This window comes from Raphanus sativus, chromosome 3, assembly GCF_000801105.2.
Source record: "Raphanus sativus cultivar WK10039 chromosome 3, ASM80110v3, whole genome shotgun sequence".
NCBI lineage: Eukaryota > Viridiplantae > Streptophyta > Magnoliopsida > Brassicales > Brassicaceae > Raphanus > Raphanus sativus.
Genome location: NC_079513.1, coordinates 20,892,902 through 20,916,696, shown reverse-complemented (window position 1 = coordinate 20,916,696; position 23,795 = coordinate 20,892,902). Strand labels below are relative to the sequence as shown.

General features: G+C 31.6%; 3 protein-coding genes across 3 annotated transcripts; 2 read left to right on the top strand and 1 right to left on the bottom strand.

The window, feature by feature from the left end:
• Positions 1-3,783: 3,783 nt before the first annotated feature.
• LOC108836333 (probable protein phosphatase 2C 75) lies at positions 3,784-6,305 on the bottom strand. Its single transcript, XM_018609501.2, has 4 exons — positions 5,757-6,305; positions 5,275-5,619; positions 5,067-5,172; positions 3,784-4,400 (listed from the first exon to the last, which is right to left on the bottom strand). The coding sequence occupies exons 1-4, from the start codon at positions 6,231-6,233 to the stop codon at positions 4,057-4,059; spliced, it is 1,272 nt and encodes a 423-aa protein (XP_018465003.1). The 5' UTR covers positions 6,234-6,305; the 3' UTR covers positions 3,784-4,056.
• A 10,635-nt stretch (positions 6,306-16,940) lies between these two features.
• LOC108845883 (prefoldin subunit 1) lies at positions 16,941-18,216 on the top strand. Its single transcript, XM_018619080.2, has 6 exons — positions 16,941-17,075; positions 17,171-17,224; positions 17,483-17,588; positions 17,690-17,696; positions 17,808-17,892; positions 17,998-18,216. The coding sequence occupies exons 1-6, from the start codon at positions 17,052-17,054 to the stop codon at positions 18,106-18,108; spliced, it is 387 nt and encodes a 128-aa protein (XP_018474582.1). The 5' UTR covers positions 16,941-17,051; the 3' UTR covers positions 18,109-18,216.
• Positions 18,217-21,125: 2,909 nt separating this feature from the next.
• On the top strand, positions 21,126-23,672 carry LOC108846836 (probable aminotransferase ACS12). Its single transcript, XM_018620034.2, has 4 exons — positions 21,126-21,472; positions 21,551-21,688; positions 21,775-21,935; positions 22,668-23,672. The coding sequence occupies exons 1-4, from the start codon at positions 21,152-21,154 to the stop codon at positions 23,515-23,517; spliced, it is 1,470 nt and encodes a 489-aa protein (XP_018475536.1). The 5' UTR covers positions 21,126-21,151; the 3' UTR covers positions 23,518-23,672.
• The last annotated feature ends 123 nt before the right edge of the window (positions 23,673-23,795 follow it).

The window sequence follows — 23,795 nt, the reverse complement described above, 5'->3', positions numbered from 1 at the left end:
AATCCATTTGCTTGCCTATTTATTAAAAAATGACGTAGACAACAAACAACAACAACAAAAAGAGAAAAAGAACATTTGCAACTACAATATTAGCCTTTTTATGCACCAAGTTTTAGCAAAAAAAAACATTAGCCTTTCTTACTATTTACCATTCATGTGAAAGATAATTCATAGATAAACAACACCATTCTTCTTGATATTGGATCACCAAACTCAATTAAATGTTTGGTTGACAATAAAAAAAAATTATATGTTTGCATCAAATAATAATTCGCATGTTAAAAAGATAATATGAAAGACGATTAAGCGAGCCTTTCTTGGGGAAAATATATTAAAAAGAAATTAGTATGTTTTTGTTGCATGTTTGTTTGGATGAAGAATGTAATGAGTGCACATAAATATAACGTGAACTGATAAAATTTTAAAGTTTGTTTATAAACTACAGAATTATTATTCATCATATACGTGTTTCTACATTAGTGTTGGTTAAAAAAAAGAATGTTACATTAATGTTCTGAGGATCAATGTATGTGTAAATCCTATTAATTTTTTAATGTGACTTGACGTGAAACTTACTTCAGGAATATTAATTTATGAATGGAAATCTTTGAGTCTTGGTCTTTGTTAATCACCTAGATATATGTTTTTCAAGTCTAATTAACTTTTGAATGTTTATGGCTTTTGTTCAAAGAAAATTTGGTCTATTGTTTGAGCCACAATGTATAGACACACATATACTCCTTACGTTTAAAACTATTAAAAGTCATAATGTGTATAATATTATTTCTCAATTGCAAATTTTTTTTGCTTCTATCAGTTTTTAATCAAACGTATCTAAACTATTAAGACTAAAGTACAAATAAATTTAAGCCCTAATAGTTGCACATAAATTACAATGATATGCCACTGAGTTACTAAACTGTCGTTTTAGACTTTTCCTAAACCAACTAAAATAAATTGACATTACTTCATCATAAATTACGTGTATCTTAAACCTAAAATCAAATCTCAGAACACAAGTCGCCTCTTTCTCTCTGATCACATCTCTATCTTTAAAAGAGAGATCGAGAGAGCGATTTTTGGCACATCGGAATTTCTTCCGACCATAGCCGGACTGTTTTGTTTTATATTTCGATCCATGATCGATTTTATGTTGTGATTTTCAATTTTCCATCAGTTCCTTCAAGTTTATATTTCTTTCATCGGTTGAAGTTGATTAAATAAAGTTTCAGTCTTTTGGAATGGGTTTTGTTTGTAATATATTTCTCTCGGTTAAAACTAATTTTCAATTCCGATCTTAGATTAGATTTAATGGCATCTCACCGGTTTCAATTGATTTTATTTCTTTACTTTTCTTGGTGAATCTCTTCTGTTTCTAGGGAGTGATATCAGCAACATCCCTTTGCTGTCAGTACTGAGTGTGGTGGTCTTAATATCCTCGCGGTGGTTTTTTCTGATGAGGGTTGCGCTTTCCAAGCAGTTGAGCATAACCGATGAAGAGGATGATTTAAGCGACGAAGGTGAAACGGCCGGAGTTTTAGGTCAAGATTCAGATGCATGAGATTTGAACGGTGGTGATCGTCGGAGTCGAAGACTGTTCGAAGCTGTGGGTAACATGTTCAACTTGCTTCCTCACATTGTGTTTTCGTTTTGGATCTTGGTCTAATTGTGGTATAATTGACCCAACACATTAATAAAACTTCTATTGCCGGTAAAAAAACAGAAAGAAAAACCCAAAATCACGTCATTCTCCCCACAACACTTTCTAAGTGAATTAATAGAAAGGAAATATGTTTCTGTTTTTTTTCAGAAAAAAAAATAATATATGGGTTTGGGTCTATTATATAATGATCCACAAGTAATTGTAAATTATGATGTAACAAATTTTTAATCATTACAAAATGGTCCCGTCCACTTAACTAATTAGGTCTGCTAAATTAAATTTTCAACAAGCTGTACTTATTTTTGAATGGTTTTTTGTAACTTGCTTTTTACTATTTTATTTATGTTTCTGTCTAAATAATGTATTTGCTTTTTTTTTTAAATCTCTATTTCAAATTTGAACTTTATGGCATTGTCCAAAATCTAAAAAACATATAATTATTAAAACTAAAACTTTTACTATTTTATTTATGTTTCTGTCTAAATAATGTATTGTTTTTAATAAATCTCTATTTCAAATTCGAACTTTGTAATCAACTTTACATCAAAATGTTTACAATATAATTAAATAAAAACTCACGATTATGATTAGAACTTTAATATTTTACACTTTAATGTTTATTTTACCAAATAAAATGAATATAAGCACAATAAAAAAATATTTATAGTTTATGAATGAAAGGTAAACACATTAAACAAGATACACCAATGTTACAACTTAATAACCTATAAATCAATACAAGAATTTAAACAATTAAATTAATGGCATTATCAAAAATTAAAAAATATAACTATTGGAAAACAAAACCCGCGCGGACGCGCGGGTCAAAAGCTAGTAATTTCTTAAGGAAAAAATGCAATAGATTGTTAAGAACTATACCTGTACTAACTATCCATACCATAAGAGATACATATTGTGAAAAAAGAAAACGGAACATCTAACAAACTAAAACTGAGAGTGTATTTATGAGTATAGTATATATCATAATCACCAAATAAGATGTAAAGTACTTAAAATCTTTACATCAAAACTAGTTACAAATAATGTTTAGATTTTGATCTAAGATTACATCCTACAAATCCCATACCTAAATGTGACTTAATCAACTATAATCACCAAATAAGATGTAAAGTACTTAAATCTTTACATCAAAACTAGTTACAAATAATGTTTAGATTTTGATCTAAGATTACATCCTACAAATCCCATACCTAAATGTGACTTAATCAACTATATCTCATTAGGTAGATAATTAGACCACCAAAATGGTAATTTATAATTTTCTTGACAATATATTGTTGTACTAGTTGTTAATTTCAGAGTAACTTTTGACATTCAGGTAAGGGAACTTTTACTCAAATTCAAAGCACAGATATAATAAAAAAAAACTAATACTCCTGAGGGAAAAGCACAGATATAATAGAAAATAACGAAAATAAAGTTGGGAGGGAAAAGCAATAGGTGTTCTGATTTGGTTTAAGCTTATCAATTGTTTTACTTCTTTTGTTAAGTACAGAAATTAAACAAATTAATTACAAAAGGTAAAACAAGATTCTTGATACTTACGCTTTTTCTGGTCCTACACTCTTGAAACAAAGCAAGACGTAGAGTAAAGCCCTAAGGCCCACAAACACAATCATGATTCAAAGAAAAGTGCGACACGAACACTGAGACGATTCTTGGTTCAGATAATGACCCAAAAAGAAAAGAACAAAAGGAAATGAGAATATTTCTTGTGAACATTCTCCTACTCACACTTTTTAACTTTAAAAGACAATTCTTGATTCCAGAGCTGCGTTTCAAACTTCGTATCAAGTAGCCAGGAGTTCAAATTGTATTATCTTCCTTCTTTTATTCAGTCCGCATAGAGAACCAGCAATGCTATTAGCCTATTCCATAAACTAAACTACACTATCTAGTCTACTTTTTAACGTTTTGATGTGTTGTATGATTTAAATTTGTAAAACTAAGTTTGCAGCATCGGGAATAGTTTAATTCAAGTTATGTTTAAAAACAAAGAACACATTGACGCCAATATCTAGACCGGTCAAGTGAAACTTAAACGCCAACGAAACGCACTACATTGATATTTTCTTAATTTAGTAAACACATGCCAACTAAATTAACTAGTAACTTCAAGATGGTTGCCAAACCCAGAAGTAAACACAATTAGAGAGCACATATTTTTAAAGTTAACGCTTTGTATTTTATAAGCAAATATAACCTTAACATAGCCCATGCCCAAAGTCCAACCCACTCTTCTTACTTCTTCACATTCGCCGTTGTTAATGTTTCGCAAGCCCAATCATAACAAACAAGAGACAAGTGCTAAACCCTTAAACTAATTAAAGCGCATCGGTATATCACCATTTCTTATTACTTGGCATTAAGTACTATGGAGAGCTATTCTTGAGATCAATGACAATCACACTTATATTGTCATTGCTTTGTCTACCCAAAGCCAACCGCGTAAGTAACGTTGCAGCTAATACACTCCTTGAAGGATTCTGTCCTGATCCTTGTCCTTCACTGTCGTCTTCTTGAGCCGTTTCGTTCAGATCAAGGCCCGAGGGAGTATCTCCACGGAGACAAAATCTAGCTATGTCGCAAGCTAGCTGACTTGAGAGCACGTCCCAGAGGCCATCGCTTGCTAAGATTAAGCATTCATCTCCAGATTCCCTTCTCATGAAGGCTATTTCTGGTTCCCATGCTACCATTGGTTTTAGATACCTATCTCCTGCCCAAATGGAATGTAACATATCATTAGCGACATTTTGCTAATATAAATCCTGATGTTTATTCTTTAAAAGCAAAAATCGATCCAAACTGAAAAGCCGATCCACAATTTCGGAATAAAATCGACAAGAGAACTAAATTATTTTCAAAGCAAAGTACATACACTACGTCTCTCTTCCAATGTATGTGATGTTTCGATTGAAAGTACACCATGAGTCATGGTACACCATGACTTACCATGACTTTTTTTGTGCGTATGTAATAACATGATTTCACCTAATGATTCAATTATTCTTTTTTTTTCCTGAAACAGCTATTCTTAATCCATAGTTATAAATTTATAATACAACACAAAACTGACGAGTAAAAAAAAAGTTAATGATACAACGCAAAATTGTCGAGTAAAAATTCAAAAATGAATCATTTTTTTTACTCTAAAAAGTATAAAGACCATCATATATAACGAGAGAAGAAACCAACGACAGTTTTCAAAACGAAACGGAGTGAGTATTTTGATAAAAACTGAGGTTTGTTCCAAAACAAAAACATATGATGTTAACCTTTTTTAAAACCAAGTTTAAAGAACTTAAAGACTTCTGTTTTTACAAGTTACAACTTTTAAATAACCTTTTATGTTACCAAGTCTAAGAATTTAAGAAATATTTACCTATAGCCCTCGAAGTGGCTAGAATTCCTTCAACTCTAGCTCCGTCCACTACTAAAACTCGACCACCAGCTGCTTCAATCCTCGCACGCTCGTCCGGTCTATCCGGCTGCACAAAACTCAACTTCATGACATATAACGTTCTTGAAACTCCTACATGAGCTCAAACAGATACCAAAACCAAAGATTGGAATAAAATAAATGAGACCACCTTATGATCACTACTCAGAGGAATAGCCATTCCATTCCGACACAACACCGCACGTGAGTCACCAGTGTTGGCTAGGACAATATGCTCTTTCGTCAGAACCGCCGCAACCGCAGTAGAACCCGAAATCGCAGCCTCCCTCGGGTCGCAGTTGCAAAGAGACGCACTCGTCATACACATGCAAGTCCCCATCGCCAGCACATCCATCCTCTCGAAACTCCTCCTCATCACTCCCCGCCATTTCTCCTCCACGACGTCGTTTCCTGCCCCTTCGAACTTGCAACCTGGTTGTTGCTCCAGCTCCTCCTTGACTAACGTGTGCATCGTCGTGCTGCACAATGTTGACACCTGTTAAATTTACCAAAACGGCTGTTACGAATTTTTTTTTTTTTTGAATTTTTTATAAAATTAAATATTTATTGTTTCAAGCGGTTAGCATCGGAAATTTAAAAACTTTTGAAATTATTATTTATTATTGCCTTTACCTGAGAACCGCCATGACCATCGTAAACAGCGAAGAAATGAACCGGGTTTTGCTGGTTAATCTCCGGTTTACACAAACTCGGTCTAACAGTAACCATATCTTCCATCTTACGTGATCTTCCCATCACTGAAACTACTCCGTACATCGGCTCATCGTCTGCCTCTTCTCCCTTCCACACTATAGCTTCGGGTTTCTTGTGAGAGGAAGTCGGAGACGGAAAGACACCTCCGACGTCCGCCGGAAGACCGCTCATCTCCGCCGCCGTCGTGGCCATCCGTGCATGTTTTCTCAGTGGAACAAAGCCTGAGTAGATAGTCTCTTCACGGTTCTTAGACGACGAAGAAGACGAACTTGGTTCGCCGTAAACCGCCGCTTGCCTCCGCATCTCGATTCTCCGACGACGGCGCTCACGGCATTTAGTTGGCGAAACGTCGTCTCTTCGTCGTCCGGTGGAAACTGTTCGGTAGATTTCGGTCATCTCATCGAAAAAGTGCCGATGAAAGGGCGTTTAGGTGATTTCAAACTTTTGTCTATGTGGACTAGTGAGGACTGCTTTATATAGGTCGGGACGAGGGAGAGAGGGACACTCAGCTTTGAAAGTGAAAGCTTACGAGGAAGAGGAGATACGTGTCAGCTTATAGATGCATTGGCGTGTTAGGTTCTAGGCTCAGGTGTTAATTTGTTGTCCGCGTGGAGACGCCTTCGGTTTTCATAAACCCATCATGTTTTGTAATAAACAATACTTAGGTTCACCCTGAAGTGAACTTATGAATTCACCTCTTTCCTTATTTCAATCATATTACCATAAATATTAATGTCACATAAATAAATAAATTATAAATTACAAAAGAATAAACTTTAAATCATAAATTCTAAATTCGAACCCTAAACCCAAATCTTAGATCTTAAATTTTAAACCAAACCCTAAACCCTAAACCCAAACCTAAACCCTAAACTCAAACCTATACCCTAAACCCAAACTATATACCATAAATCTTAAATCTAAATTCTAGATCCTAAACTCAAACCATAAACCCTAAATCCAAACTCTAAATCCTAAACCCAAACCCTAAACCCAAACTCTAAACCATAAATCCTAAACCTTAAACCCAAACTGTAAACTATAAACCCAAAATTTTCAAATACCTTTGGGTTAATGATCATCAAATGTATTTTCAAATACATTTTAGGGTATAGAGTCCGGGTTTATGGTTTACAGTTTGGGTTGAAGGTTTAGGATTTAGGGTTTAGAGTTTGGGTTTAGGGTTTAGAGTTTGGATTTTGGGTTTAGAGTTTATGGTTTGAGTTTAAGGTCTAGGATTTAAATTTAGATTTAGGATTTAGGGTATATAGTTTGGGTTTAGGGTATAGGTTTGGGTTTAGGGTTTAGGGTTTAAAATTTAAGATCTAAGATTTGGTTTTAGGGTTCGAATTAGAGTTTATGATTTAAAATTTATTTTATTTGTAATTTATAATTTATTTATTTATGTGATATTAATATTTATGGTAATATGATTGAAATAAGGAAAGAGGTGAATTCATAAGTTCACCTCAGGGGTGAACCTAAGTATTGTTCTTTTGTAATATTCTCCGGTTTGTACGATATTTACTCTCGAGAGACTAATGTATCGATCTTAAAAGATTGTTATAGAAAATTTATTTACTCGTGAATTTAATTCAATACTAGTTGAAAAAACGTAGCGAATTTTTTTACGTAATATTGTTAGCGGAATTGTAAAAGTATAGTTGTATATACTAAACATTATGAATTGATTTTACCAAAAAAAAACATTATGAATTGTTTTTTACCAAAAACATTATGAATTGTTTAACATTTTAATCAAATGTTTAAAAATAATTTACCAACAACTTATAATAACTTAAAATTTAATTTTAAATACAAAAGTATATAACTGTACCAAAAAAAGAAATGCAAAATTATATTTCAATTTCAATTAAATGTAAAAGTAACTCAAAACCTAATGAAATAATAATTAATCCATTGACTAAACAAAAAAAATAGTATGCAGTTTGACGAATATAATCTCAAGAAATCTTTTACGATTTTGTAAGTATTTTCATATAATAGATCTTAAAAATAATTTATATTTTTTATTAAAATATTTTTATGGGAGGAAAATTGAAATCTGTAACTACAAATATTTTTAAAAGATACAAATTAAGATCTAGTAAAACTGAATTATTTTTAAAATAGATGAGTACATTTAGACTAAGTCATGATATTCATTTGTATACTATTGTTTGTATTTTGTTAGATTTTGGAATCTCAATTTTTTTTTTGAAAAATTAAATTTGATGTATATATATTTAGTTTTACATATCTTAAACACTTTAAGTTGTATTTAACTTTAATGAATTATTTTTATGTTTAGTTAATTATTTAATTTTAGGATTTAGGTGACTTAAAATTTTCTAACAAATAAAGCAGTAGAAAACTTATTGAGAATTTTCTTGAGAAAAAAGTCTTCTAGCGAATAGTAAATTTGGGGTTAGAAAACTTCTAGGAAGTCATCTGTTAAAAATTTCCCTTGGAAGTCTTCTAAATTGAAATATTTTACTTAATTGAAATTTTTGTCTCATATAAAAAAGTTATAAATTTTTATATTTCCTTTTCAATGGCTGCAAGAAAAATGTGATGTTTCTTACTCTAAAATTCTTTGATTTCTCCCTAAACTATTTGAACTTGAAAACACCAAACTTTCTATCAATTTCTCATTTTTTAGTCTCACGCATTTCTCAACTATTTTATCTTGTTTTTACAGATTTTTCCTTTCATGTTTTTCTTCCACTTTTTTAAAAATATATTAAATATAATGTATTTTTGTGTGTTTATATTTTAGATTCTAAAAGTTATACATTAAACGTAATGTAATTATTTTATTTATTATTTAGGCATAAAACATTTTTGAGGTTTTCTCTTTATTGAAGCTATTCGAACATTTTTGGATGTGCATATTTTCCAGATTATAGTCAAGTTTCTCAGAAGTTTTTTAGGAAGTATTCTAATAGGTAATGCATAAGAAGCTTTTCTTAAAAAGTCATATGGAATAGTCTTTTTTCATGACTACTCATTCATAACAGATCTAAGCATTTTGATAAGTTTTCATTTTTTCTAATTTTTTTTTTTTAGTATCAGATTTGGAGATATCAAAGTGGAGGAGCTGTCCAAGCTGAAGGAAGATGTCTCGGAAATTGTTGCCAAAATTGTCAAAGTATAAGAGGTTTTGTATGTTGAAGTTAATGGTGGAGTCAAAACAGATCTGAACGTTTTTAATAAGTATCCATGTTTAAATTTTTTTAAAGCTCTTACCTTTTTATTCATATTTTGCTATGATGTCAAGTGGAACTCAAACTTATTTATGTGGAGGAATGATTTAAATCCAAATGTAATAGTTTTTACGATATGTTTTGTGATTTGTATGTGACTTTTTTTAGTTGTGATTTTTTTTGTTAATTTTTAAAAATATTAATGAAATGAATTTGATAAATATGTTCATGTCTACAATATTATCTTTCCAAAAGTACTTGACATTATTGAATTTATTAAAACAATTTTAATAACAAAACATAGTAACACAAAATTTTAGTCAAATTTACTAAAATTAAGGAAAACAAATACTTAAAAACCTTAGTAAAATTCAAACATTATATAAATTTGAGAACATATAACAGTTTCAGAAGTCTTCCTGAAAGTCTCTGTTCTTGGAAGACTTAAATTAAAGCAGAAAATTTTAAGCGAAAAATTAAAAATTAAGCTGAAAATTAAATTTTAAACAAGAAAGTTAAATTTTATGTGAAAACTGGAATTCAAATCTTATGAAAGTTATAAAGGTATATCTTATATATAAGAAGACACACTAAACCACGTGATTTTATATTTTTGAAATTACATAATGCTTTTGAAAGTTGAAAACATTTCATGAAGTTACTTAACACTCTTGAAAATACAAGTTTTACAAAAACTAACAGTCTTATTAAGAAGTTTTTTCACATTAGCAATAAACATTAATAAAGTACGAATGTTGGTAACCTAATAATTATCACCAATTAAGTTATCAGTTTTATTTAATAGTTCAAATATTGACTAATATACATGAATTAACAAGAAAATATTTAAAATGTTTTTAATTTTAGAAAAAATGAAAATTTATTAAACATTGACTTAGAAGACTTTTACATAAATCTTCTGTTAGAAGACTTCTAGAAAATCTACCATTTAAGTCATTTTTCAATTGCAAATTTACAAAAGAAAAGTCTGCTCTACATCAGACTGACTTCTTAAGAAGGTTTTTTTTTCTTCTAAATATTGATTTACTTTTGTATTTGAAAAATTCTCAAAATATTAGAGAAGATTTCACTAAAAAAGAATTCGGATAAACAATTTAGTTTTTGCAATTGCAGACTTACAAAAGAAGACTTTCATAGAAATATGTTCTATAGCAGACTAGTTTCTTAAGAATTCTTCTTTTTAAAATATTAGCTTACTTTTGTATTTCAAAATTTTCTAAAAGTTAGAAAAAAACTTTCCTAAAACTCTTCTTGGATAAAAAGATAATTTTTGCAATTGACCAAAATTTTGAAGATATTTGAATTTTTTTTTAGTAGATTTCATGGTGGAAGTCTATGTAAGTTACTTTTTCAATTGACCATATTTGATTTTTCAAGAGAAGATTGACGGAAGACTTCCATGAAAATATTCTATCATAACCAAATGTTTGACCAGAATCACATAATAAAAGTATGGAACGAAGAATTCCCTGAAAATCTTCTAAGTAAAATTAAATGTTTAAGTTTTAATTTTCAATTATAAAACTGATCCTCATAGTCTTCCACTGACAATGAGAACATCCAAGGAAATCTTCTATATAAAGAAAATTTCTGATACAATTTTGTCAACTGCAAAACTTATCTGTTTATTCGAAAAACAAATTTCATGAAAGTCTACTTATTTTCATTAACAAATAAAAGTTGGAAGACTTTCAGAAAATATATTCTAAAAAACACATAAAATTAATTTCAAGACTAATATATGCATTCAACAGAAGATTTCCAAAAAAAAAATCTTCACGAAACAGATCTGAAAAAGTCAAAGATCATTCTTTGATCCGATGAGATTCATGTTTAGTTTTTCCAAGTACATATAATTCTTAACAAAATTTATTCACTCTTTCCTAACTAAAAATCATGAACTTGAATAACTCTAACAAATTAATAAATATTGAAATATAAAAGTTGGGATTTTGGGATAGAATAAGAGAGGAAGTAAAATGGAAAAAAATTGTATGTGTATGAAATTAGTAACATGAAGATGTTTATTTTATGTGTAGTTAGAATTTGAAATTGGTTGTTTATAGTAGTGGTGAATTGATGACAATAACAATGTTATAATTATAGAGAAAATGTTTTCGGTTTTAATTCCAAAGGGGCAAAAGAATAGTTATTTTGTTTTTTTTTCCAAATTTCCCAATAAAATAAACATCTTCAAAAAAAATCATTTTTATGAATAACCCAAATTTTTGTGATGAACATATCAAATAAAAATTCCAAAAAATCATAAATCACTTTTGCATTTGAGCTTTTGTTTTGGATCCTATTAAAAGAACTCCTAACATATATTTCAAAAATATGTGTTACATTAATGGCTATAATCACCGCATATAAGGAAAATGTGGTGATTTGGTTAAAGTGCACCCACAATTTCCTAATAACCTAGGTTCGATTCCCTCCTATTAATTATTTTGCACCCAGATAAAAAAATCCCTAGCTTCGCCCCTTTGATAGGACATGCAGTCCAGTCAATCACATATATATCAAATTGCAAATCCAGTTTAGAACTTCACAAAATTTCCTGAATAAACATCCGTTTGAGATATATTTCGATGGAGATTCCAATATCATTTAGACAGATTATGCAAACTTAATGAAAATATGAACTCAATAAGCAAAAGCCTGATCTCATGATCGTAAGATAAATGAGATGTGCAACTAGACGTCTATAATTAGGTTGCAAAAAGAAGTAGACTCTTCATCAAGCCTCGCCAGTGATGCTGAACCGTTGCCATTGGTGACTATTTTGACAACAATATACCTCATGCATCATTACATTAAACAAGTAGATACCTTCTAATCAAGTAATAATGAACTATCAACAACAAAAAGAACTCCAAACCAAGAATATACTAACACTTTCCCAGATCATTCCTGTAAATTTCTTTTAAGGTATTCATCAAATCTTCAGATAATAAAAATTACTGCTGTAAACAAGTAGTCATCAACATAAATCAACATTCTTAACTCTATTCCACCTCATGTCAATGTAAAAATTATTGGTTATGTTTCCTCCTTATTTAAAAGAGTGATGTTCTACGATTTGTACACATTAATAAAACTTAAATACATATTTTATTAGTTTTTTATATTTACTAGTTTCCTTATAAAATATTACCAGTCATATTGAAAATATCTTCCAATAAAAATAAATCAAGTTTTATTGAAAATAGTACACAAAAAACCTTTTAAATATCATTCATTAGAAGATATATAAATTAACATTTATATATTTGAGTTTATGGTTTGATGACTAGGGCTTAAGCTTTGAATTTGGGAGATGGAATTAGGGTTAGAGTTTAGGATGTAGGATAGTTTAGTGTTTTTATTGATGAATAATGCTACTTCAAAGATTGTTTACTCTTATTTTTGTAACTATAATGAAAATAGTGGTATTTATGAGATTTTTCTATCATATTTTTAGATTTTAGTTTATGTCTTAGTTTAAAATTAAATATACTAATTAGTTTAAAATATCAGTTTTTAAAATATAAAGGTAAAATCTAAAAAAATAATTTTACAAACATAGAGAAAGTTTTAAATGTCGAATGATGTTCCAAATCTCGAGCAAGGTTTTCTGCTCAACCCAAACCGTGGGAGAGAAAAGTTTATGGATCGTCAGTCACACTAGTCACTCTTTTTCGGTGCTACACATGTTGATTAACTAAAACATCTCGATTCCTCAGGTTGTGCAACTTGTACCAGTGGAAACACGTGGCATAGCTATGCCAGTTCACTCCGTCGTCAAAGCCATATTATCAATCTTTAATTGGTTTCCTAGAGAGGAAGAAAAGCGGCGCAATGTGTAGTATATCTCTTTTTCTAAGGTTAAAAGAGGAATCATACATGTAATGGTTATTTGACTACTCAAAAATTAATTAAGAGTAGTCAGTATTTCAACATTCTTAGAAATGCTGAATTTGAAGTGGGTTGAAGCTGAAATATCTTAATAATTTATAAAAACACTGGTGTATAAAAAATGTTAACTGCTTTTTTTTTTGCCATCTAAGGCGCAAAAAAAAAAAACATAAGGCGAGGAAAGAGAAAGTCGGACCGACGGTGGCTATGAAAACCCACCCGTCGGCCGGAGAACACAGATCTCGGCGGTTGTTCTTAGAGAGAAGTTAGAGCGGTGTCGAAGAGAGAGATAAATGTTAACTGCTTATGCACGTCGATCAATATGATTGTTTTAACAGAAAAAACAATATAGGTGTAAAAAACGACATAATAATTAAATAATAGTTTCCCGGGTTCGACGCCAGGCGGAGGAACTACTCTTCCGTGTCACTAGCGGTACTGGGTGTTGGGCCTTGTCCTCAGCCCAAGTAATACTTTTTCAGGTAAAGTGGACCGCTGTCTGACCGGACCCTGAGGAATAACCCACGAAATGAAGAACTCTAGGATTATAAAAAAAAAAAATAGAAATTTTTTTTCTACTTCTCGAAAAATGGTGCGTTTTTTTCCTCTCGGTTCATCTTGCGCTCTGGATTATTCTTTTGGCCCGATGCATAACTAATCCTCTCTTCGTCCTTTCATAATTCAGTTTGACGCCTATGTAGTACGTAGCTTTATTTTCTTTTCTTTTTGATAATTTAGGGTTATTCGGTGAACCGAGACCCACCGATTAATTCCAAAAATCTGTTTAACCGTGTTAGACAGATCCGATTGCTCGAAACGAAAATTAGATATTTATGTCATCTGACCACACAAATGGATAACTCTGAGTTTGGTAAATTTCAAATCTCTAGTGTTTAACATCTTTCGAAACTCGAACACACTTGTGTGGTTACATAGCTTTATTATGATCTCAATATATGGAAATCTTTGAAAAAAACTTGATGTTCCTAGATTGTTTTTTTTCGTTATTTTGTTGACATATTAAATATTCGAAATTATTTTCTTTGGGTTAAGACTTTTTTTTTGGTTAGACTATATTTGATACGTGGTATTGCCTCATCGATATGAAATCTCTTACAAATTCATTATATTTATATACTTTCTTTTTAGTGTTTTAAATTTTTGGTATAGCATATTAAGAGTACGACATTTCAGTGTCAATACATATATAATATCATTATAATATATCTAGATGAAATCAACCCATACATAATAGTACGTACATTTTAAAAATGAAAATTCTCAAAATCATATCAAGCTAAAATTCTATATAATTTTCTTTTTGAACACAGTCCTCTAAAATATTTTGTAAAGGAGGGAAAAGTATAGCATAAAGCCCAGAACCGCATATTATATCAACAACTAATAAATCCGTCCACATTACCGAAGCTAAACAAGTTCTGTTTTTTTTATAAAAATAAATCAGTCTTTGCATTTACACAGCAAACGAATCCCAGCAAAACAAAAAAGAGAATCCCAGCAAAATACTCTTCCAAACAAATGATCTAATGATAGTAGACTGCACCAAATTTCTTCATATTTGTTACCTTGGATTAAGCAATGAGGCCATAAGCTGTTTTTGTTTTTTACAACTAACGTCTATTCTATTATTCGAATTTTGTATAGTTTAGATAACTAGAAGATAATAAAACAATCAATAAAATAAAATTTTCGATGGAAAATTCGTAGTCTTAACTAAAGAATTTGAAATCGTGTTTTGCGTTCGTCGAATATGAATTATCTTGAAATCTGAAAAACGTATCTGCAGAATTTATCCTCTCAGTTTTGTTGCAAAAATTGATCAAATATGAAAAATTTTAATTATAAAAATTAAGTCTTTATAATATGTTTGAAAAATTTAACATGTCGAATGTTGAAATATACTCTTCATCATCCATCGTAATATTTCTACTTCTGAATGAAAGACAACTCTATTCTTATATAGTTTACTCTTTCCACAAGTTGAAATTTCTCTAAGTTGTCAATTTAGGTCTATCTATATCCGATGAACTGAATTGAGAATATCCATAATTCATATATCATGCAGAAAGTATCAAAACTTAAGATGTGGGATTCTTCAAAACTATAATTTTGTGGAATATATGGCACCATCCCATTTGTATTGAATCAAACTTTACACTCAATCTCTCTATACTGAATTAGTTCTAATGAATTTTTATCTATCTTCTAAAAAAAATTATCATTTTAGATCTTCCAAATATCGTATTATCCAGATATAAAGATGAGGTCATACGTTTGTAAACAACCTTTTCTATAAATAAATTTAATAATAAAAGAATATTCAGTTTAAGAGGAGGAGATGAGAAACTTATCTTGAAATACATTAACGTGGTCGTATGGCAGCTTTCCTAGCTGCAATTCACCGCCTAAGCCCTAAACGGAAACCAAGAGGCATTGGACTTGCCCCTTTTACATCACAGATCTTCTTGCTTCGTTTTTGGATTTTCTAAAAGTAGAAGCTACTGGAAGCTACCTTTACCTCATTCTCATTTTTTTTTTGCAAATTGGAATTCTAAAAGTAGAAACTACTGGAAGCTACAATATTTACTTCACCCTCATTCTTACTTCATTCTCGTTTTTAATAGATAATTATTTGTCGTTTTAAAACAATAAACCAATTAAAAAAAAAACTATGGGGTGAAGTGGTTAAAGAAGAAGAAGGTGGCAGGAGTTGCTTGGCTTATTAGGGACAGTAATGGTGAATCCCTATTACATAGTCGAAGATCTTTTGTTGGAATTGAGACGTTGGAAGAGGCTAAGGAACAAGCACTTCAATGGACTCTGCAGTGTCTGGTTATTCATCAGGTGGATAATGTGATTATTGCAGGTGAAGATCCACTACTTCTGAAAGTAATGGAGAGACCAAAAGCTTGGCCTTCCTTTACATCTCTCTCCCAAAAACTGGAAATTTTTTTGTGCAAGTTTGGTTGCTGGAAAAGCAAAGTTGAATCAAGAAGTGCGAATAGATGTGCTTTTCTCATTGCAGATAGTGCTGTGCAGGATAGGTGGTACCAATCATATGTAGCTTCAGGTGCACCACTTTGGATATCTAGCTTACTATCGGCTGAGAAACTTTAACATCTCTGTTGTACTTTTGGCTTAGTCGCTTATCATTTTTTGGTATACGAAGGGAGTTTGTCATCTCCTGGTATTGTAAATAGGTTATGTAAAAGGTTTTACAATCTTCGATATATCAATTTTACTTTTGAGGAAAAAAAAAAAAAAAAAAAAACAATAAACCAATTATTTATATGATCACATTCACATCAAATCTAATTTTCATTTTGAAACATTTGAACACTCATTTGACCGCTCTTTTAAGTATTATCCACTACTTTACATCTTTTTTTTTTTGACATCACTTTACATCTTTTAGAAATTGTTTTTTGTTTGTCATGTCCTCTAAAACTGGAGCAACATCAACAATCGGAAATGGGCTCAACAAAGTCACCAAGGCCCACGTCATTTCCTAAAGTCAACAAGCCCATTTCCGTGCCAACTCCCTTGCCTCTGGAATCCCCATTTTAGCATTTTTGGCACTTCTAGTCCATGTATCATTTTGATGCCCGACAGAAAGAGGCTTCGCTCCATATATAGTTCGTCAATTTTTGCTAGTTTACCAAAGGCAATTGTCAACAATACCAACTGAATTTACCTATGAACATGAAGTATACAATTGTGGTGTGTAAGAGAGAATGCGAGAAACAAATACTCCATCTGAGAGTGCCCAAGGCATCCCCTCACATGAATAATCACACAAACCATTTGGTGTCATGTCATTCATTTTCATGCTCTGCATTTATTAACTTGTGTCATCATTTTCGCTTATCAGACTAGTTTAGAACAAAATCTTTGGGGTTTATTTTTGCGATTTTAAATACTTGAGGGTTCAATTGACATTTTCGCCAACAATAAGGGACTGCAACCGAAAGTTGTCTGTTTCTTTTTCTTTTGCTATAACCCTAAAACGAGAAAGAAGAAAGACCTTTTATTTATTTTCTGCAGTGGGAAGAGCTAAAGATCTGCAGATATGGCGGACGAAGCAACCCGAACTGTAAGTATCTCTCTCTAACGATCTAATAGGTCAGCTCAATTTGTTAAGTGGCTGGCTCCCGAGTGGGGATTCTAATCAATCAATTATGTTTACAGGCATTTCTAGAGATTCAAGCAAGCATGATCGATCTCACCGGCAAGCTCAAGCAGGTGTAAATCAATCAATCATTCTCCTTCTTCTTTTAATTTTATTTTGTTATTACAAAGGTTTGTTCGTTTGAGAGACAATGTACAATAATACTGGATTCTGTCGTTAGGACCACCTGTTTATAACAGTAGTTTTGAAATTGGAATGAGTGTTAGATTTATTATAGTTGTAGTTTGGTTTCCTAGGACTTGCCATATGGTTATCAAACTGATAGAAATATATGTCTGAATGTGTATTATTGCGTTTTTTTTCTCTTTTAGGTGCAGACACAGATGCGGAACAAAGAGGGAGATAGAAAACGTGCTTACTTAACCTTGGAGGAGCTACGCCCTTTGCCTGAAGATACTAACACTTTCAAGTCTATAGGTTAAATTGATTTACCCTCTTTCTCTTGTTTCATAAGGACAAGTAGCTTTTTTTTTTTTCATTTTCGTCTGACTTGTTGTGTTCTGTTTTTTTTTTTTCAGGAAGAACGTGAGTGGTTTACTTAATATTTCCCCCGTCCAACTTAGGCTATTGGGAGAAGAATTTTTCCAAAGGCTGATTTTAAAAGAGTTTTGTTGCTTCATTACATGGGTTGAACAGGTTTCTTCTAGAGCCCAAGAGTGTACTAGAGGCTGAACAAGAGCAGAAGTTCAAGGATAGCGAGGCTACAATTGCTTCTCTTCAGGTAACATGAGATACAAATCTTGTGTTTTTTTCTTTTTCTTGGAGGATTTAAAGACTTCTGATAAGTTATAGTAAGAGGGAGAATTGAAATGATGATTAATGTCAGACATCGAAGGAGAACTTGGAGAAGAAGATTGCAGAGGTGGAGAACAGCTTGAGGGAGCTGTTGCAGCAAGAACCTGGCATCGCTCGACAGATTATGTCCATGTCTATGTAATACTCTTCTGTTTTTGTTGTTTCAATTTTCCCCGACCTTGAACAAATGCACACAACAAATCTTAGTTTGGTTCTGCTTTTATCAGAGCGATTGGTCTTTTTTGAAGTTTTCAACCTTCTTCTAGTCTTTTTTTTATCAGATCAGAGAGTATCCCAAACTCTCTCATAATTGATGTTGCAAATAAACTAAGGTGTGTATGGAAGGATGACATTTAACATTGTGAAGTTAAATATATAACCGATAATAATACTTGCCAGTCTCATCTTAAACCATGTTAAAATTAATGTATATTACTTTCATGATTCAGTCAATAGAATGATTAAAATACTTCATCCATGAATTTGTGTGACTGTATAATCTGTGTGAACTGTTTTTCCATATAAAATTTAATTCTTGAATTCAAATATAGCAGTAGTAATGATAACAGGAGTAAAACTTAAGCAAAAACCAAGTTAACAAATCAAAAGCATTTGGAACAATAAATAACCAAAGACATACACGTACACATCAAAACCAAACAAATACATTCATTGATGTACACTGATTTAGCATTATCTTTCATGGATCAGAACTTACTGGGGCATAGATCTAAGTACTCACCATCGGCTTCGACAAAAACTTAAGACTGGTTAACATACAGAACGGGTACAAGTCCAGCCATCTTCCCATCTCTGCCAGGTCGATTCTTCTTGAACGGATCAGTTTGTGCCTGCATTTAAATTCTTAAAGAAAATAAAATTTGTGTTCTTCATCTGTTGTTTTGTTAATCAAATTTGACTTTATAATAGCTTTCAAAAAATGAATTGTAAATCGATATGATTTGTTATAAAAATAGGTTTTTGAAAACAGTCAAACCATAACAAACAAATTTGTAAATAATTAATTTGCATCAATATTCGTTTTACTTGGTATAATGGCATCATAGTTTGTTACCCCACGATATATAATTTCTTTAAAGCTACAAAAACAGAAATAACTATCTTTAAAGGGTAACATATGAGAAGAACTAAAAAAGTTGCAAAAAAAAAACATATGAGAAGAACTAAATATATCATTTGTTTTTAACTGAGATAAAAATTAAGAGATAAAAAAATTAATAGATTATTAATTGAGAATAAGAGGAAAATGAATCTAAATCAAAATAATCATAAATTTGTATGTTTTTTTTCCAGTCCAAGAACTCAAAAGAAAAAGAAATGGAGGACATGGAAGAGAGAAAAAGAAAGGAGAGAGGCGAGAATAGAGAATAAAATCAGTTTCAAAAAAAAAAAAAAAAAAATAGAGAATAAAATAAATAGATAAAAATTTATAAAAGCTAAACAGTTTCAACTTTTAAATAGTGAGTGGTGATAATGTGAGAAATTTTAGGAATGATTATTGGAATTTTAGAAATATCAGAATCGAAAAACGTTTTTCTGGTCAATATTATATATATTTTAAAAAAAATTCCACATATCAGTTTTTTATCTACCAAACGACTTGCACTTTGTTATATACTAGTGTTCAGTACTGCGTACGGGTAAAATTCTTTAATTTTATAAGAAATTAACATATAATTTTAACATGTATTTTGTAACTATATTTTTGAGTTAAATATGTACTAGTCCCATATAAATTGTTTCCTTCTATCCCTGAGTGTCGAGAGATGTTGAGAGTGTTCCTTTATATATGCATAAAAGTCATAACACATCGGTGGTGATGTGTCTGAAAAAATTTAAGGTAATACGTAATATTGTAATTAATAGGGGTGTTTATTTTGTAAATTTTATGATTTTTTGATATAATAATATATATATATCAAGAAAATGTATATATATTATTCTCGATAGCAAAGATGAGCAGTCTCTCTTCTGTATAATATCCATATAAACCAAAAACCTATTAAAAAAATTCAATAACATTGAAATTGTGCAGCGTCGTTGTCCTTTTTCTTACTATGAACATTCCATAAAACAATTTCAAACTGAATAAAAGGAATTAAAAACTATTCATTTAAGAAGAAAAAATGAATTTGAATAAAGGTATAAGCTATATGATTTTTGTTGCTACAATCAAAACCCACAAAATTGTAACGAGATAAAATGACTGAGAATAAGGGAGAGGTAAAAGAAATATTACTTTTTTTGTTCACAAGAAGAAAGAGTTATTCTTGTGTTTAAATCTAGGTGAACTGGTATGTTCACTTATCAATATAAATTCGTTATTTCATATTTAATATTTTTTTTAAAAAATAAAATATTATTATATTATATTATATATTTAAATAAAAAGGTAAAAAAATTAAATAAAAATAATAGTAGTTACAAAAAAAATGTTTAAAAAATATATTTTTAATATTTTTTCTACACACTAAATCTTAAACTTTAAAATCCTAAATCTAAAGTAAACTTTAAACTCTAGTTTATGGTTTAAGATTTAGTATTTTGCTGACAGTATTAAATTTATTTTAAACATTTTTTGTAACTACTATTATTTTTATTTAATTATTATATTTTTTTTAACGTCTGAATCGATTATTATCGAGAAATTATGCTATTACAACGATGAGAATATTACAAAGACGATTTTACAGCCGACAATTCTACCACCATGTGAGAATATACGTCTGACTGCACCACTCTGAGTCGTCCTATGATATCCATGTCCGATGGTACGCCCTGCACCAAGCTGAAGATCTCATGTAACATGTTTCTCCATAATCTGCATAATTTGGTATTTTCTGGGGTTTGAACCCCAGACCTCCGGGTGTAGAAGCAATTGAACCCTTAGTCAAACCACTGGACCAAGGGGGTTTCTACGAGAAATTATGCTATTACAACGAGTATATTTTTATTTAAAAAACATAAATAATTTGACAATATTTTGTTACCTTTTTTAAAAGATATTAGATATGAAATAATGAATTCCTATAGGTTCATCCCTCAGAAAATGTCAAAATGTAATATTCCCTCCAACAAAAATCAATATGATAAATATGTGCATGTATCTGTTATTTTCGTTAATCTCAAAGGCAGGCAAGAAACTCTTCAGGCCGGAGTTAACAATGAGGCTGATAGTACCTCTCCGTGGAGTCGTCCAAGGCCGTGGAGGCCTATTCGTTGGCTCACTTATCCCTTGCTGTATCTTCTACTGTCTCCAGCTTTACCTCAAACGCCGTTCTCCTCCTCCTCCTCCCGATTCAGACTCACCGAGGACGTCTTCGCCGTCAACAGCTTCACCTGTTGGACTGTCCCCTCGTGCGGTTCCACTAACGGAACCTCTAGTTTCGCAGTATTACATCGGGTTAGAGAGGGCCAAAACGGATCCGTACGATCGAATCAGTAACAAGGATGGGATTATACAGCTAGGGTTGGCGGAGAGTACGGTGAGATTTTGATGAACTTCGTCCTTTGTGAATTGTGTGTTTCTGTCTGATTCTTGCTTTCTTTGAATCTTTGTCTAGATGTGCTTCGACTTGCTCACGAGATGGATGTCTGATAATCTGATGGATTCGTTGATGATGAAAATTAATGAGGGTGAGTTCGACATCAGGCGCATCGCCATGTATCAACCTTTCGAAGGATTATGGGAACTCAAAGTGGTAATGATAAACTTTTTTTTCTTTTTCTAAGGAGAAAAAATAAAATTAATGTTTGGTTATGAATCACACAGTATTGGAATTTGTAGGCTTTTGCTGATTTCATGTCACGAATAATGGGAGGTAACGTTTACTTTGATCCCTCGAACATGGTGATAATAGCTGGTGGGAATCCTGCTATCGAAGTGTTAGCTTTCAGCTTGGTAGATCATGGAAATGCTATTCTAGTCCCGTCGCCGTATTATTCAGGGTAACACATACTTCTCCACAGTGTATTATCATTAATGCATGGAGAAACTCGTCATGGTTTCTGAAAAATATAATATTATTATGCTGGATTATACTTTATTTTTAATTAACTTTTTATAAACAAAAATGAGCCACTTAAACATGGCATTTGTGTTTAGGGTCTCTCTAAAACTGTCATTGTTTCTTTTCTAAAAGCACCTCCAACACTAAGAGCATGATTAGCTTTGAGTCTTTCATTGAGAGTTTCTTCCTAGATTTATATTGTTAATTTATTCTTAATATATTGGTAATAATTGATTTTAAAATTTACAGTATATTCAAACCAGTACAAATTAGCCATGTATAGATATAGTTTCCTAAAAACATGTCAAGAGTTTTCTGATTAAGAAATGATTTTGACGTTTACATAACCCTTAGAAATGCACTTACAGAGGTAGGATTTTTTAACAATTAAACAATTAGAAGAAAAAAAAAAGAGAAAAAGGTAAGAACTATATTTCATTTGTAGAATTCCATTCACGAATAACACTTGATTATTGATCAAATATTAGAGAAAAAAAACTAATTATACAACAAAACTCCACAAAAATAATAATAAAAAAGGTTTGATCTCAAACAATAAGATTATTCTGTCTTTTCTTCTTTCTACGTTAATTTTCTTTTCATCCTTTTCTATTATTTAAATAAATAAAAAATTACTAACCGATGAGGATGGCCTTACTTTGCATTGCAGCTTTGATAGGGATATAAAGTTTCGGACAGGAGTCGAGCTTATACCAGTACATACCCGGAGCTCGGAAAATTTCACTGTAACGGTTTCCGCGCTGGAGCAAGCTTTGAACGAAGCTAGCAAACGTGGAAGAAAAGTCTCAGCCATCCTCTTCTCAAACCCGTCGAACCCCGTCGGTAACATAATGTCAAGAGAGACGTTACATGACATCTTGAAATTTGCTCAAGAGAAGAACATCCACATCATATCCGACGAAATATTCGCCGGTTCTGTTTACGGGGACAAAGAGTTCGTTAGCATGGCCGAGGTAGCTAATAGTTCGGAATGCGACAAGAGTAGGGTTCATATCATCTACGGCCTGTCGAAAGATTTCTCGCTTCCCGGTTTTAGAGCTGCTGTCATCTATTCGTTTCATCAAGACGTCGTGAGCGCGGCAAAGAAGCTGGTGAGGTTTTCATCGGTGCCAGTTCCTGTCCAGAGGATACTTGTCTCTCTGCTGTCGGATACGAGGTTCGTCGAGGAATACCTGGCGGCTCACAGGGAAAGAATCAGGGATAAGCATGTTCGGTTTGTGGATGGTCTGAAGCGGCTAGGGATTCCATGTGCTGAGAGTGGTGGCGGGTTGTATTGCTGGGTTGACATGAGCGGTTTGCTGACGTCTTACAGCGAGAAAGGAGAGCTCGACTTGTTTGAGAGGCTGTTGAGTGTTGCTAAGATTAATGCCACTCCGGGAACAGCTTTTTATTGTGTGGAACCAGGATGGTTCAGGTGTTGTTTCACCGCTTTAGCTGATGAAGACATACCAATGGTCATGGGACGGATCAAGAAGCTTACTGAACCATCCAGATCTTGATCAGTGCCGCGTTCTGGATTTTCAGGGCCTAAGGCAATACCTGATATCGTATTTTATTTGAACCTTTAATTTATATTTTATAATGTCGTAAATTTATAACAAGATATGTTTTTGTGACATATATAATTGTTATAGCAACAAAATATATAATACATTATATATTCAGTATTTTTAAGCTATTTATGAACATGATAAACAATATTGTATAGTTATAAATCTATTCAGAAAATATAATTATATAAATAACTTAAGGAATATATATATATATATATATATAT

Coding starts and splice junctions, on each gene's coding strand:
- LOC108836333 (XM_018609501.2), bottom strand. CDS start 6,233: ATGACCGAAATCTACCGAACAGTTTCCACCGGACGACGAAGAGACGAC. Junction 5,620..5,756: donor ATGGTCATGGCGGTTCTCAG/GTAAAGGCAATA, acceptor TAAATTTAACAG/GTGTCAACATTGTGCAGCAC. Junction 5,173..5,274: donor CTCTGAGTAGTGATCATAAG/GTGGTCTCATTT, acceptor AGTTTTGTGCAG/CCGGATAGACCGGACGAGCG.
- LOC108845883 (XM_018619080.2), top strand. CDS start 17,052: ATGGCGGACGAAGCAACCCGAACT. Junction 17,076..17,170: donor CGGACGAAGCAACCCGAACT/GTAAGTATCTCT, acceptor TTATGTTTACAG/GCATTTCTAGAGATTCAAGC. Junction 17,893..17,997: donor CTACAATTGCTTCTCTTCAG/GTAACATGAGAT, acceptor GATTAATGTCAG/ACATCGAAGGAGAACTTGGA.
- LOC108846836 (XM_018620034.2), top strand. CDS start 21,152: ATGAGGCTGATAGTACCTCTCCGTGGAGTCGTCCAAGGCCGTGGAGGC. Junction 21,689..21,774: donor GATTATGGGAACTCAAAGTG/GTAATGATAAAC, acceptor TGGAATTTGTAG/GCTTTTGCTGATTTCATGTC. Junction 21,936..22,667: donor CCGTCGCCGTATTATTCAGG/GTAACACATACT, acceptor TTTGCATTGCAG/CTTTGATAGGGATATAAAGT.